General features: G+C 43.3%; 1 protein-coding gene across 1 annotated transcript; it reads right to left on the bottom strand.

Moving 5' to 3' along the window:
- Nucleotides 1-288: 288 nt before the first annotated feature.
- LOC311102450 (cell growth regulator with EF hand domain protein 1-like) lies at nt 289-12,731 on the bottom strand. Its single transcript, XM_084143805.1, is given in 7 exon segments — nt 289-1,731; nt 2,187-2,311; nt 2,393-2,463; nt 11,055-11,126; nt 12,205-12,301; nt 12,304-12,309; nt 12,657-12,731. Coding segments are annotated over 7 exon segments (612 nt in total). The 5' UTR covers nt 12,694-12,731; the 3' UTR covers nt 289-1,527.
- Between the last annotated feature and the right edge of the window lie 4,272 nt (nt 12,732-17,003).

Genomic DNA, 17,003 nt, shown 5'->3' with positions numbered 1-17,003 from the left:
TTTTTTTTTTATATCCACAGTTGGCACAAAATGCAGATACCCAGCCTAAAATCCCAAAGACCCCATTACTTTCACCCATCTTTGCTGAAAAATGTGTAAGTTGACCTTAGTAGGTATGTTTGTGTAGGAATCCCTCCGCCGAGTGGAAATCTTAGAGCAGCAACAAAAGTGAGTGGACATTCTCCTTGGTTCCCCATTTTTAATAATAATTTTAACAAACAAGGTACAACCAGGCTGTTGTTTAGTGACCACCAAGATTAAAAACCATGTCATCACTACACACAGTGATAAAGGTGGGATATTCATATTAGCTTTATTTTTAGTCTTAAATATACAAACCCTCAATTCAGGAAATTTACAGCAAACCAAATATTCATTTGTTTCTTTGAAAATGTATCCCAAAAATGTGTTCTTAAATATTTGATTACATGAAATCAAATGCATTCAAAACATATCCTTGCCCAATTTAGATGACCCTTCTCCCCAAAGTGTACAGTTCATTCCCCTCATGGATTTCAAAGGAAAGAGTGCACACTTCTGGGAGAAGGGGGCGAATCTGAATTGGGCTCTTAGTATTACTGGGGCTGTGCAGGGAAGCAAAACTATTTGTACAAATCAACACAGACTTTAGTTTTAAAGGTTGCATAAGTGAAAAGGGCCAAAGGTTTTTGACCTGCGCTACCAGGAAAAACAAATGTCCCTAATAATGATGGAGACTCTAGTCTCAACAAATGCAGTGACGAGAGAGCCCAATTCCATGAGTTTGAGGGATTTCCCACCTAATTTCTTAACCCAGTGAACGAGCGCACAATTTTCATATTGCAGTGTGTTCTGGGAGGGGGAATACCTTTTCTCAAAGTATCATTGGAAGGCATTGCACTTGACACATTCATACATTCCTGAACTTTTCTTCAGATTGTCTATTGCAATATATGGCTTAATTTGGATTGCTTCTTCAACAGAGAGAAAATATTTACCGCAAAAATCTATGACAACCAAAAGGCCGAACTGCTATTTAGCAGTGTAAGGCATAGTATATTTTTGGCACAATAAAACATTCAATCCTGAGTTATATTGTCTCTTGTTCAGAAGGGCAATGTGTTGAAATGTAACAGCATTTCTTTAGTACAAAAAAAAGGGGGAAATCCATCAGCGTGAAACTGAAACAAGACCCTCCCTCAAAGGTGGATAAGGGGCTGTGATTTGGTCATTCTGCTGCCTGTCAGTCAACGGGCTCCTGTTATTGGCTGACCCAACTCTCAGTCTGGATGGAAGAATTGTAGTTGAGCTGGAGTGCTGTTTGTGTGTTATTATTATTATTGTTATTATCATTATTATTACTATTATGTGTTTGTTTGTTTACATCTCAGGTTGCCCCTGATGTAGTACAGGATCAGCAGCAGGGGCCTATGGGATATGTGGTCCTTTCTCCTCTTCCTGTATAGAATGTTCATCGGTCTTAACTTACTGTCCCTCATCTCCTGGCTTTGACCCTTCCTCCTTGAGCTGTTCCTCTGCGTTCTTCTCCTATTTCTGCTCTGCCTCTTCTTGTTTTGGTTCCTCAACATTGACTCCCTCTTTGACCTCTACACCCCCTTCCTGTTCAGGTGCACCCTGGGAGTTAGAGTCTGGCTGTTGTAGTTTGGGAGGAGAGAGAAGCTCAGAGGGAGCTATTAGACCATCCTGGTTTAGATCCTGAGTCTGCAGGAGAACATCTACCATGGCCACCACCTGGATACACACACACACACACACACACACGCACACACACACACACGCACACACACACACACACACACACACGCACACACACACACACACACACACACCAACAAGCATTGGTCTAGGGTGCAGATTTACTAACTGACATGTACACACACACACCAGCAAGCGTTGGCCTAGGGTGCAGATTTACTAACTGCAACAGTCATATTCAGTTACACTGAGCTACAGTAAGTCCTACAGTAACCCTATCTTTATATTTAGACAACAGTACAGGCCACATGATGTATGTGTATCCTAATACACAACCCCTCTGATACTATGTCACGCTAGCTAGCTGGTCATCAACTGACTCTGTGATCAGGACAGAGTTACAATATCAGTCAGTATAGTATATGACCTAGCTATAACACTGAAGATATATACAGATGTTTTACACACACAAACACACACACACACCTCACCGACTCAGCTGACTGTTCTCCAGGTGTATTGTGGGAGTTGTATTCAGAGAGCAGCTTCATCATCTCCAGGCCGTCCATGTGACCGCTGCGGTCGTAGTCATGGAGACTGAACAGGAAGAACACCTCTGACCAGCAGGAAATAGGAAGATGTTGATTCATTAATAATGTCACTAATTGTGTGTGTGTGTGTGTGTGTGTGTGTTTACCTTGTTCCCAGGTGTTATCCGGCCCTCCCTGTCCCTCCTTTACATTGGCCTTGATATAGCTCTGCAGCAGCCTGACACACACAGAGGTCAGAGGTCAGAGGTTAGAAGGTTCAACCGCAGGCCCACCTGACTGGGTAGCACGTTACTTCACGGTACAGAAAGTACCACTGTAATCTAGTCTCAACATATCTCAAGGTTTTACAAACAAACTCTCTGTTCCCTCCCTGGAGTGCTCGGAGTGCAGTTGGTATGTCACAGTAATCAGTGGAGGTGTGTGAGCTCAATATGAATATGACAATATGACACTTGGACAGCTAGAACACTCCCCACACCTGGACAACCTTTGACCTTTTACAGAACACAACTGAATGTGGTAAACTATTTAGTCATTTGTTCGCTCGGTTAGGTTAACGAACAAGGCAAACAGCACTCACTAACTGTAAGTCGCTCTGGATAAGAGCGTCTGCTAAATGACTAAAATGTAAATGTAAATCATAAACCTATTTAATCTTATCTGTCTGTCTGAAAGACACATCGACACACATCACAGCACCTACTCAGAGTCCACAGAGCTGTAACGGAATACATGCCCCTGTCAGAGTAAAGGCGTTTATTGACAATTTTGACCGGTTCTGGAAGCGAAGGGATTGTTTCTGTGAGGATGGAATACATCCCAACTACCGGCGAGCACAGAAGCTCTCTTCGAGCATAAATGAGTCACGTACTCAAATCAAAATAAAATGTTATTGGTCGCGTTACCTACACATATTTTGCAGATGTTATCGCAGGTGCAGCGAAATGCTTGTTTCTAGCTCCAACAGTTCAGTAATAACTAACAATACAAAACAATACACACAAATCCCCAAGAAGAAAAATAAATAAATTAAGAAATATCAGAACGAACAATGTCAGAGTCCAGAATATAAATGTACATGTACAGTGCTGTGAAAAAGGGTTTCCCCCTTTATAATTTTCTCTACTTTTGCATATTTTTCATACTGAATGTTAGCAGATCTTCAACCTAAACCTAATATTAGATAAAGGGAACCTGAGTGAACAAATAACACAACAATGACATACTTATTTCATTTATTTCATAAACACAAAGTTATGCAACACCCAATGCCCCTGTGTGAAAAAGTAATCGCCCCCTTATCCTCAATAACTGGTTGTGCCACCTTTAGCTGCAATGACTCCAACCAAACGCTTCCTGTAGTTGTTTGTCAGTCTCTCACGTCGCTGTGGAGGAATTTTGTCCCACTCTTCCATGCAGAACTGCTTTAACTCAGCGACATTTGTGGGTTTTCAAGCATGAACTGCTCGTTTCAAGTCCTGCCACAATATCTCAATTAGGGCTGTTTTCACCCTCTCCACTGCGGCCCCATCAATGTGGATGAGGAAGTGCTCTCTCTGCTGTCTCCTGAAGTCCACGATCAGCCCCTTTGTTTTGTTGACATTGAGGGAGAGGTTATTTTCCTGGCACCACTCCGCCAGGGCCCTCTCCTCCTCCCTGTAGGCTGTCACATCATTGTTGGTAATCAGGCCTACTACTGTTGTGTCGTCTGCAAACTTGATGATTGAGTTGGAGGCGTGCTTGGCCACGCAGTCATGGGTGAACAGGGAGTACAGGAGGGGGCTGAGCACGCACCCTTGTGGGGCCCCTGTGTTGAGGATCAACGTAATGGAGGTGTTGTTGCCTACCTTCACCACCTGGGGGCGGCCCGTCAGGAAGTCCAGGACCCAGTTGCACAGGGCTGGGTTCAGACCCAGGGCCCTGAACTTAGTGATGAGCTTGGAGGGTACTATGGTGTTGAACGCTGAGCTGTAGTCGATAAACAGCATTTTGACGTAGGTATTCCTCGTATCCAGATGGGATAGGACAGTGTGCAGTGCAATGGCGATTGCATGATCCGTGGATCTTTTGGAGCTGAATGCAAATTGTAGCGGGTGTCAGGTAAGGTAGAGGTGATATGATCCTTAACTAGCCTCTCAAAGCACTTCACGATGACAGAGTTGAGTGCTACGGGGCGATAGTCATTTAGTTCAGCTACCTTCGCTTTCTTGGATACAGGAACAATGATGGACATCTTGAAGCACATTTTCTGCAAATGTTTATTTATTGTTTACCCTTATTTGACCAGATAAGTTGACTGAGAACACATTCTCATTTACAGCAACGACCTGGGGAATAGTTACAGGGGAGAGGAGGAGGAATGAATGAGCCAATTAGAAGCTGGAGATGATTAGATGGCCTTGATGGTATGAGGGCCAGATTGGTGTGAGAGTGTACTCCGTGACAAGCCCTCAGGAGTATATCGCCCTGTCTCTGCCACAGCAGGAGAAATCAGTGTTGTCTACCATTATAACACAGCGTTATCGTCGTACTTTTACAGATGTTCATATTCAAAGAGGTGTTGTCAGTCATAATCTTGTACCCATAAAGTTGAATCCCATTTTGTTAGCTCTGTTACTGTTAGCTCAAATGGGATGCCCACTGTGGCTAGCATAAGCTCAACAAGTGCTATTAGTTCAAATGTTAATTCCATAAAAATGGATATCCCCTCAGTTTCCAAATCACATAAGGGGCTTGGACTGTTGCACTTCAACGTAAAAAAATGGACCTTCTTGATATCTGGGTGCAGGACACGAGCCCTGAAATTCTGGTTCTTACAGAGACTTGGCTGAAAGATTTGGTCTCGAATAAGGACATTGACATTTGTGATTACAATATCTTCAGGTGTGACAAATCGCAAAAAAAGGGTGAGGAGTGGCTATTTATGTAAAATCAACATTCACCACATCATGTTCTCTAAATATTACTGTTCCTAAGAAATTTGAAATGTTGTGTATAGATGTGGCCATAAGTGGATGCCGTTGGTACGATTTCTGAGTATTTAAGTCCTTTTCTGTCATCCAAATTAGTCGTTTTAGGGGATTTTAATCTAGATTGGTTTACCCCGGCCGCAGATGATTTTAAGAATATTTGTCTTGACTTTAACCTGACTCAACTGATTTCAAAACCCACACAGATTAATGTAAAAAACAACAATCCAAAATCCTTGCTGATTGACCAAATTCTGACAAATTGCCCCCGCAAATCTCTGCGATCACTGTCATATTGCATGTATTAGAGATACCCAACAGAAAAACACTGATCCTCATTTAATTATGAAGATACATTTTTTTTATCTCCCCAAGGGTTTCTTCATGACATGCATTACTCAGCGCTTTCCTCTATCAACTTCATGCCTGACCCTGAATTGGCTTTATAATTTTTCTCATCTATTTAAATCTCTGGCAGATAAGCACGACTCCTTCAAACGCCTTAGAGTCAAAGGCAGATAAGCACGACTCCTTCAAACGCCTTAGAGTCAAAAATAGAACAAATCCTTGGTTCTCTATAGAACTTTCAGATCTCATTATGATCAGAAATCAGTCCTGGGCCAAGCATTGTGCTGCCCTTTTCATAGACCTGTCAAAGACTTTCGATGCTGTTGACCAGCCATTATTAATTAGTAGACTGTTTGAAATTGGCCTAGGTCAGGCAGCCTGCAATTGGTTTGAAAACTACCTGACAGACAGGACACAATATGTTTCGTCTGATGGTGTTAAGTCAGGTTTCCTTGATATTACTAAACGTGTCCCACAAGGGTCGATTCTGGCCCCTGTACTTTTTACTATCTATATAAACAATATTGGTTTGCCTGTAAGAAATTGTAACCTCCACTTGTATGTGGATGATACTGTTGTGTATTCTGTTGCCCCTTCTGTTGAAAAGGCTTTCAGAACTGCCCTTTTTGCTTTGCAGAAAGCTTTTGTTGAACTGAAATTGGAACTTAATGCAGGTAAAACTAAGTATATGTTATTTTCCAAAAAGCCTAAAAATGCATCTGATGATTTATGTATACAGTACATTCGGAAAGTATTCAGACCCATTTACTTTTTCCAGATTTTGTTACATTACAGCCTTATTCTAAAATGGATTAAATACATTTTTCCCCTCATCAATCTACACACAATACCCCATAATGACAAAGTGAAAACAGGTTTTTAGAAATGTTTGTACATGTATATTAAAATATATAACTGAAATGCCTTATTTACATAAGTATTCATACCATTTGCTATGAGACTCGAAATTGAGCTCAGGTGCATCCTGTTTCCATTGATCATCTTTGAGATTTTTCTACAACTTGAATGGAGTCCACCTGTGGTAAATTCAATTGATTGGACATGATTTGGAAAGGCACACACCTATCTATATAAGGTCCCACAGTTGACAGTGCATGTCAGAGCAAAAACCAAGCCATGAGGTCAAAGGAATTATCCGTAGAGCTCCGAGAGATGATTGTGTCGAGGCACAGATCTGGGGAAGGGTACCTAAAAATTATGCAGCATTGAAGGTCCCCAAGAACACAGTGGCCTCCATCATTCTTAAATGGAAGAAGTTTGGAACCACCAAGACCAGTGGCGGCTCCTGAAAAAATTCTCAGGAGGGGCAATTTTTCTGATGATTTAGGTGACCTACACACATTTTAAAAAAGATATGTCCAGCAACAACATGAAGACAGGGGCAGCATATAAGTCAATACCAGAAGCATTTATTGACTGATCTGGGGAGATGGATTCCAGTTTCTGTGACAGATTATAAATAATCTCTGATGCCTTTGTTATATTAGCTTTTGGTTGAATGTACTGTCGTAGTAAATATATAATGTTATAGCTTGGTCTGACTAAAATCTTGTGCATGACCCATTTTGTGTTGGGCGTTTGTTTCTGTTCCTATCCTATAACAATGGACAAAAGAGTCCTATCTTGTCAGCCTTGTCAGCAGGTGGCCAAGGAGTGGTGATCCTAGCTGACCTAAGACAGGACACTTTTACTTTACTCGCGTGCACGAACGAGTCCGTGCACGCGATTCCAGATATCTTTACCTCTGAATAAACTGCCTTTATTATACCATATCCACCCTGTCCAAAGTCTCTACTTGGTCTCAGTTCTCCAGTAAACTTGTGATTATCAACAGTACACAACGGTAACAAACAATTGGGGGAACTCACGGGGCAGATAGTAACCACTTAAAAGGAAGCGATTCCCAAACCTTCCATAACAAAGCCATCACCTACAGAGAGATGAACTTGGAGAAGAGTCCCCTAAGTAAGCTTGTCCTGGGCCTCTGTTCACAAACACAAACAGACCCCACACAGCCCCAGGACAACAACAACAACAACAACAACAACACAATTAGACCCAACCAAATCATGAGAAAACAAAAAGAGAATTACTTGACACATTGGAAAGAACAAACAAAAAAACAGAGCAAACTAGAATGCTATTTGGCCCTAAACAGAGAGTACACAGTGGCAGAATACCTGACCACTGTGACTGACCCAAACTTAAGGAAAGCTTTGACTATGTACAGACTCAGTGACCATAGCCTTGCTATTGAGAAAGGCCGCCGTAGGCAGACCTGGCTCTCAAGAGAAGACAGGCTATGTGCACACTGCCCACAAAATGAGGTGGAAACTGAGCTGCACTTCCTAACCTCCTGCCAAATGTATGACCATATTAGAGACACATATTTCCCTCAGATTACAGCGATCCACAAAGAATTCGAAAACAAACCCAATTTTGATAAACTCCCTTATCTACTGGGTGAAAAACCACAGTGTGCCATCACAGCTGCAAGATTTGTGACCTGTTGCCACAAGAAAAGGGCAACCAGTGAAGAACAAACACCATTGTAAATACAACCCATATTTATGTTTATTTATTTTCCCATTTGTACTTTAACTATTTGCACATTGTAACAACACTGTATATATACATAATATGACATTTGAAATGTCTTTATTCTTTTGAAACTTCTGAGTGTAATGTTTACTGTTAATATTTATTGTTTATTTCACTTTTGTTTACTATCTACTTCCCTTGCTTTGGCAATGTTAACACACGTTTCCCATGCCAATAAAGCCCTTAAATTGAATTGAATTGATAGTAAGGTCGCAATGACACAGAAAGCAGTTCAATGTCGGGGTACAGAGTCGCTCTCTTACCAGGATCGCGGTCCGCTCTGACCAGGGTGAAGGTGGCCGGCTCCACTTCTCTGTCCGGGACTCTGTCATCCAGCCAAGTCTCCCAGCTGTATTGGGATTACAGCTGCCTGCAGCGTTTTCATTATTTAGTCCGTTCGTAGCGGGTATGTACACGATCAACAAGATCAGTCCAAAACCGAAAGATCAGTTCAAAGCAGAATGTTTGCAGAATGTTTGTAAACTAAGTCTACAAATTAAAAACATAAAATAACGCCACACTGCAGGTCACAACAGAGACGCTGCTAGCCGCCATTGTCTTAGTTACGTTCATGGTTACGTCATGTATGACGAAAGCGCGTAAGTGCATGCCCACAGACACCCATAGAGAATGTATTGAAAGCTTTGAAATTTGAAAAAAATAGATTTTACATGACAGGCTATGAGAGACTTCTGGGCGATTTTCAACTTGACTGAAATCGCCCCAAAAACGGGCGGGGCCATTTGAAGCACGACTTTAGCCTGATTTGATATTTAGTGGCTGGCAGATCAGACGTGAACACTGATAACTACTGTTGCCGTGATATAATTGATTAGAAAAAAAATCCCTTCCTTTTCCCGTTTGGCAGTGCGTCGCCCATATCGCCCTATTGAACACACCGCCCATGACCAAGACTCTTCCTAGAGCTGGCCGCCTGGCCAAACTGAGCAATCGGGGGAGAAGGGCCTTGGTCAGGGAGGTGACCATGAACCCGATTGTCACTCTGACAGAGCTCCAGAGTTCCTCTGTGGAGATGGGAGAACCTTTCAGAAGGACAACCATCTCTGCAGCACTCCACCAATCAGGCCTTTATGGTAGTGGCCAGATGGAAACCACTCTTTAGTAAAAGGCACAAGACAGCCCACTTAGAGTTTCCCAAAAGGAACCTAATGACTCTCAGACCATGAGAAACATGATTCTCTGGTCTGATGAAACCAAGATTGAACTCTTTGGCCTGAATACCAAGCGTCACGTCTGGAGGAAACATGCCACCATCCCTTCGGTGAAGCATGGTGGTGGCAGCATCAGCTGTGGGGATGTTTTTCAGCTGCAGGGACTGGGAATCTAGTCAGGATCGAGGGAAAGATGAACGGAGCAAAGTACAGAGAGATCCTTGATGAAAACCTGCTCCAGATCACTCAGGACCTCAGACTGGGGTGAAGGTTCACCTTCCAACAGGACAACGACCCTAAGCAGACAGCCAAGACAACGCAGGAGTGGCTTCGGGACAAGTCTCTGAATGTCCTTGAGTGGCCCAGCCAGAGCCTGGACTTGAACTCGATCTAACATCTCTGGAGAGACCTGAAAATAGCTGTGCAGTGACACTCCCCATCCAACCTGATCTGCAGAGAAGAATGGGAGAAACTCCCCAAATACAGGTGTGCCAAGCTTGTAGCGTCATACCCAAGAAGACTCAAGGCTGTAATCACTGCCAAAGGTGCTTCAACAAAGTACTGAGTAAAGGATCTGAATACTTATGTAAATGTGGTATTTCATTGTATTTATTTTTATGTGCAAAAAAATTTAAAAAACTGTTTTTGCTTTGTCATTATGGGGTATTGTGTGTAGATTGATGAGGGTAAAAAAACGTTTTAATCCATTTTAGAATAAGGCCATAACAAGGCCCGTAACAAAATGTGGAAAAAGTCAAGCGGTCTGAATACTTTCCGAATGCTCTGTATGTCCATTGGATAGTGCCCACACTGATTGTGTCCCCACTTATAAATATCTGGGTATCTGGATTGACAAAAAGCTATCTTTCAAAAAGCATATTGATGAGTCAGTTAAGAATTAAAATGGGCTTCCTTTATAGGAATAGATCATGTATTTTGTTTAATAGCAGATAGAAAACAAAATCATTCAGTCGACATTCATACGGGTTATAGATTATTGGTGATATCATCTATGAATGCGGCAGCCACTGTATTGAAGCCATTGGATGCAGTTTATCACAGCGCACTGCGCATTATTACGGGCAACGGGTTCAGTACACATCACTGCTTTCTGTATCAGAATGTAGGCTGACCCTCTTTAAAGTCTCGTAGATCTATGCATTGCACAATTTTTCTTTATAAAGCCCTCTTGCACAAATTTCCGCCATACCTTATATCATTGTTAACCTACAGACGTACGAGCTACCAGACCCGGTCTCAGGGATGGATAACTCTGGATATCCCTTTGATCTCCACTGAGTTAGATAAAACTGCTTTTTAGTTTTTTTTGCACCTTCCTTGTGGAATAATCTCCAGAACTCTAAAAAATGTTATGTTTTGGTACCACTAGGGCAATTTAGATGGCTGATTGATTACCTTTTTACTGGAGAATGTTGTTTGTTTTTTATGATTGTATTTTGTAATTTGATAACTGGGTTATATTTGTAAATATTTTACATTTGTATGATTGTGTACATGCAGGGCTCCCTTGGAAAAGAGGACTTGGTCTCAACGGGATTTCCCTGCTTAAATAAAGGTATAGAAAATGGTTAAATTAGGGCTGGAGCAAAACCCTCTAGCTCCCTTTCCCTGCTTTAACCCTGTATTTAATAGAGTTGTCCCCCAGCTGGAATAAAGGGTTTTATGATGCCACTCACCTGCGGTCCTCCTCTCCAGAGCCGAAGGGATTGGCCAGTGTGAAAGGGGGAGGGGCTCCTGCTGACTGTACTCTGCAGGACAAACACACACACACACAGATAGAAAGAGAGAGGTGGGGGAGAGAGATTATTTGAACATCATTACAACACTGTATATATACTTCATATGACATTTGAAATGTTTCTATTCCTTTGAAACCTGTGTGAGTGTAATGTTTACTGTTCATTTTTTATTGGTTATTTCACTTTTGTTTATTATCTATTTCATTTGCTTTGGCAATGTAAACACATGTTTCCCATGCCAATAAAGCCCTTTGAATTGAAGAGAGAGAGAGAGAGAGAGAGAGAGAGAGAGAGAGAGAGAGAGAGAGAGAGAGAGAGAGAGAGAGCAGGAGAGAGAGAGAGAGAGAGAGAGAGAGAGAGAGAGAGAGAGAGAGAGAGAGAGAGAGAGAGAGAGAGAGAGAGAGACAGAGAGACAGAGACAGAGAGACAGAGATGGGTGATAACAGAAATACTTTGTGTTGGTTTTATGGCTAGTATTAAGTGCATGGAAAGTTTCCCTTTGACCTCTACCTGAGGTGCTACATAAACAGGCTCCTTCTGAACTCTGACCCCTCTCTCTCTCACCTCTGTTGTTGTTACCACCCAGGGACAGGATGTGATGTAATCCAGTGCCCTTACCTGAGAGTTCCCTTAACATCATACTTCCTGTCTCTGTTATTCCTACATGACCTGAAAGACAGTCCAACAGTATAGCCTACATTCCTAGTTCTCATCACTGGACCAGTGATGTACTAGGCTAGCTGGCATTGACTGACTGCTCAGTGCCCACTATTATTCTGGCAAACAACCATGCAGTCACACCTCCTGAAGGTTCACATCTCAGAGGCTGTTGTGATGTGAGCTCACATACAGTACATACCATCTAGTCATGTTGTCTGACAGGCTCACCAATAACTAATATAAACAACAAAAGAACGACATAACATAACCCAGCCATTCAACTGAACTTGAAACGTCACCCTGCTGGAAAATCCAGTTTAGACCAGTTTGGATTTTGAGCTGGTCATTTTTAAACCTTGACGCCAAATTCTCTCTGCTCTATACTTTCACTGCGCGCTACACTGTGTGTGTTCGTGTCGGGGCCTACCTTTGGTCCTCGGGCACCTGTGGCTCGGACACACACTGGTGCGCGAACAGGAGCAGGGAAAGCATACCTGTCACCAGCACGTCAGCGCCAGACTCTACGATGCACCTGCAAGCACGACAAGTGCTGTCGCTATCATTCTTCAGCTCCGACATTAAACATTGTAGGCGTGTTGTATATAACATTTAGGCCGATCATTTACTTATTAAAACATTTGGAATTGTTATTCTGCAACAAATGTGTAATAACCGTAGGTTATGAGAAATAATCATCATAACGTAAAGCAGTGATTTAAAACATTTCCATTATTCCCAATGAGTTATAGTGATGCTAATGCTGCAACATTGTATCCATCTGGTGCTACAAAAGTCTCAATCTCTCACTCAAAATGTAACCTATCAGTTATGATGTGTTACATGTTTGCAATCGTACATCGCAATGTTGTCATATCTTACCTGTTGGCCTGTTTGATGAGTAGATAGACAAACGCATCCTAACGTCCTGTTGTAAATTCAGATTGTGATTTCATAGCGAGAGATTCTACCTTTCAGCCAACCCTCGCGACCTCCGGGTAATATCTACACTGCACTGCGCAACAGCGAGAGGCCAGGGCCGCAGTGGAATAATTTCAAAATACATCCCTCCTTCCTCCCTTTCCTTAAAGTAATCACTGATCTGACATGACAGGAGAGTTGGAAGATATATGGAGCCTCTGATTACATCTATCTAGTTTTGTTGACTTTAGATAATACATATCCTCGTGGAGAGGAGTAATTAAAAAAGTAATAAAATGAAGGAAGGATGTATTTTGAAAGTATTCGAACTGGAATCTGTTTTGGTCAAGGACAAGATCCACGTGGAACCCCGGGCGAGGAAAGGAGAGGAGATGACGTGTCTGCGCTGGTCAGTGCGGTCTCTCTCTCTCTCTCTCTCTCTCTCTCTCTCTCTCTCTCTCTCTCTCTCTCTCTCTCTCTCTCTCTCTCTCTCTCTCTCTCTCTCTCTCTCTCTCTCTCTCTCTCTCTCTCTCTCTCTCTCTCTCTCTCTCTCTCTCTCTCTCTCTCTCTCTCTCTCTCTCTCTCTCTCTCTCTCTCTCCGCCCTATACCTGCGATGCCACGTAGCTGCAGCTGACTAGGCACGAATCAGGCGGGATTTTATAGAATGTGTGTGTTTGCGGCTCCATTCCTACTGTTCTGCAGTGTTTTTTTCCCCTGCCTCTCTTTCTCTCTCATGTACAAACTGTAGGCTACTTTTCTACATGGATTATGAGCGCGGATCGCCACCAAAGGGTGCGCACTAGTAGTAGCTCACTCATACTGTCTCACAGGTAGACAACATTGGTCCAATACCTACTCTTCATTTAGAACTGACATGACAACATTCACCTTTATTTATAATGTCGCTTTTGACTAGACACATTCACTAATTTCCTTTTGGAACATGTTTTAGGAAATAATTTAGCCTACTTGTCTCTCTCTGGGAAGGCTTGGTGTAGGAGACTGTAGTAGGGTGTAGCTGCTCTGTCAGAGAGTTGAAACAATGATTGGCCCAAAGGGCAATAGGTTCATATCAGTGCATGTGTGTTAATGTATATGTATATGTGTGTGTATGTGTGCGTGCGTGTGTGTATGTGTGTGTGTGCGTGTGTGTATGTGTGTGTGTATGTGTGCATGTGTGATGTGTGTGTTTATGTGTGTGTGTTTATGTGCGTGTGTGTACATGTGTGGCGGCAGGTAGCTTAGTGGGTAAAAGCGTTGTGCCAGTAACCGAAAGGTCGCTGGTTCTAATCCCCGAGCCGACTAGGTGAAAATCTGTCGATGTGCCCTTGAGCAAGGCACTTAACCCTAATTGCTCCTGTAAGTCGCTCTGGATAAGAGCGTCTGCTAAATGACTAAAATGTAAATGTAATGTGTGTACTGTGAATGTGTGACCTCATTACTGTAGTGTTGTTCCACTGTGATGGTTTGTTTTGACCACTAGATGGTAATCTAGTCTCACTAGCAGATGTCCACCCTGTGCTGTTGCTCACTCTCTCACTTGACAGGGAAATAAAGCTTGTCTGACACACACACTATTGTCTAAGGGAGGAGAGTGAAAACAGAGGAGGGAGAGATGGAGGGAGGGAGTGCAAACAGAGGAGGGAGAGATGGAGGGGAGGAGGGTGCAAACAGAGGAGGGAGAGATGGAGGGAGGAGGGTGCAAACAGAGGAGGAAGAGATGGAGGGATGGGAGTGCAAACAGAGGAGGGAGAGATGGAGGGAGGAGGGTGCAAACAGAGGAGGAAGAGATGGAGGAAGAGATGGAGGAAGAGATGGAGGAAGAGATGGAGGAAGAGATGGAGGAAGAGATGGAGGAAGAGATGGAGGAAGAGATGGAGGAAGAGATGGAGGAAGAGATGGAGGGAGGGGAGTGCAAACAGAGGAGGGAGAGATGGAGGGAGGGGAGTGAAAACAGAGGAGGGAGAGATGGAGGGAGGAGGGTGCAAACAGAGGAGGGAGAGATGGAGGGAGGAGGGTGCAAACAGAGGAGGGAGAGATGGAGGGAGGAGGGTGCAAACAGAGGAGAAGAGATGGAGGGAGGGAGGGAGGGGAGTGCAAACAGAGGAGGGAGAGATGGAGGGAGGGGAGTGCAAACAGAGGAGGGAGAGATGGAGGCCTGTCCAGTGAGTGAGGGTGAGGGAGGGAGAAAAAGAGAGATGGAGGGATGGAGAGGGATGTACAAAGGAGATGATGGTGGACTACAGGAAAAGGAGGACCGAGCACGCCCCCATTCTCATCGACGGGGCTGTAGTGGAGCAGGTTGAGAGCTTCAAGATCCTTGGTGTCCACATCACCAGCAAACTATCATGGTCCAAACACACCAAGACAGTCGTGAAGAGGGCACGACAAAGCCTATTCCCCCTCAGGAGACTGAAAAGATTTGGCATGGGTCCTCAGATCCTCAAAAAGTTATACAGCTGCACCATCGAGAGCATCCTGACTGGTTGCATCACTGCCTGGTATGGCAACTGCTCGGCGTCCGAACGCAAGGCACTACAGAGGGTAGTGCGTACGGCCCAGTACATCACTGGGGCCAAGCTTCCTGCCATCCAGGACCTCTATACCAGGTGGTGACAGAGGAAGCCCCTAAACATTGCCAAAGACTCCAGCCACCCTAGTCATAGACTGTTCTCTCTGCTATCGCACGGCAAGCGGTACCGGAGCGCCAAGTCTAGGTTCAAAAGGCTTCTTAACAGCTTCTACCCCCAAGCCATAAGACTCCTGAACAGCTAATCAAATGGCTACCCAGACTATTTGCATTGTCCCCACCCCCTCTTTTACGCTGCTGCTACTCTCTGTTTATTATCTATGCATAGTCACTTTAACTCTACCCACATGTACATATTACCTCAATTACCTCGACTGACCGGTGCCCCCGCACATTGACTCGGTACCGGTACCTCCTGTATATAGCCTCACTACTGTTCTTTTTACTGCTGCTCTTTCATTATTATTATTATTTTTTTATTTTTTTATTTTTTCTTTATCTATTTTTTACTTAGCACTTATTTTTCTTAAAACTGCATTGTTGGTTAAGGGCTTGTAAGTAAGCATTTCACTGTAAGGTCTACACCTGTTGTATTCGGCACATGTGACAAATATAATTTGATTTGATTTGATTTGATGGAGAGGGGGAGAGAGATGAAAGTGTTGGGTAACAGCAGGGAGCGGAAGATGTTCTCAGCATGATCCCTGTGTTGGAGAGCCAGGCTGGGAGTAAGGGAGAGACTGTGACATGCACACACACACACACACACACACACACACACACACACACACACACACACACACACACATACACACACACGCACACACACACATGCACACATACATTCACACACACACATACACACACACACACACACACACACACACACACACACACACACACACACACACACACATACACACACACAAACACACACACACACACACACACACACACACACACACACACACACACACACACATGCACACATACACACTTTATATTTGTAACACAGTCATACTTGACATAGCACATTCATAATGTATACTGTATATCCTATTGTGTACAAATCCGTTTTATTACTATGCATACTACTTCCCTCTAATTACTTGTTCTTTTTGATTGACTGTTGGTTATTATTGATATTGATATTGTACTGCATTGTTGAGAGAGCTAGCATGGAAGCATTTCACTGCACCTTTTATACCTGCTGTAGACTGTGTACACGAGCGAATACAATTTGATTTGACACACAAACACACACACACAAACACACAAAAACACACACACACACACACAGAAACACACCACACACACACACACACACACACACACACACACACACACACACACACACACACACACACACACACACACACACACACACACACACACACACACACACACACACACACAGACACACACACACACTCACACACACACACACACACACACAGTGAGAGATGGGTCCTCCAGGACATAGTCATATTGTCAGTTCCTCTGTGTAGACTCAACCTCCTGACCCCAAAATGTCCAGGAAGATCGCTCAAGATTGACTTCGAAATTGGACGTGTGTCCATATCCTGAGGAAAATACCTTCAAAACCGGCCACTAGGGGCAACAGTGAGTGCTATTACCATCAAGTAGGTTTGGGTTTTTCTAGGGCAGTGTGGAAGGGAATGGTGGATGGGCGTAAAGGTCATGTTTTCAATCCCAGTGGTTGACACTCATTTTAATTTATTTAAAAAAAATGTAATCCTATCCCAAACCTTAACCC

Source organism: Coregonus lavaretus (assembly GCF_964263955.1).
Source record: "Coregonus lavaretus genome assembly, chromosome: 27".
NCBI classification, from domain to species: Eukaryota; Metazoa; Chordata; class Actinopteri; order Salmoniformes; family Salmonidae; genus Coregonus; species Coregonus lavaretus.
This window is presented reverse-complemented; position numbering and strand designations above follow the sequence as displayed.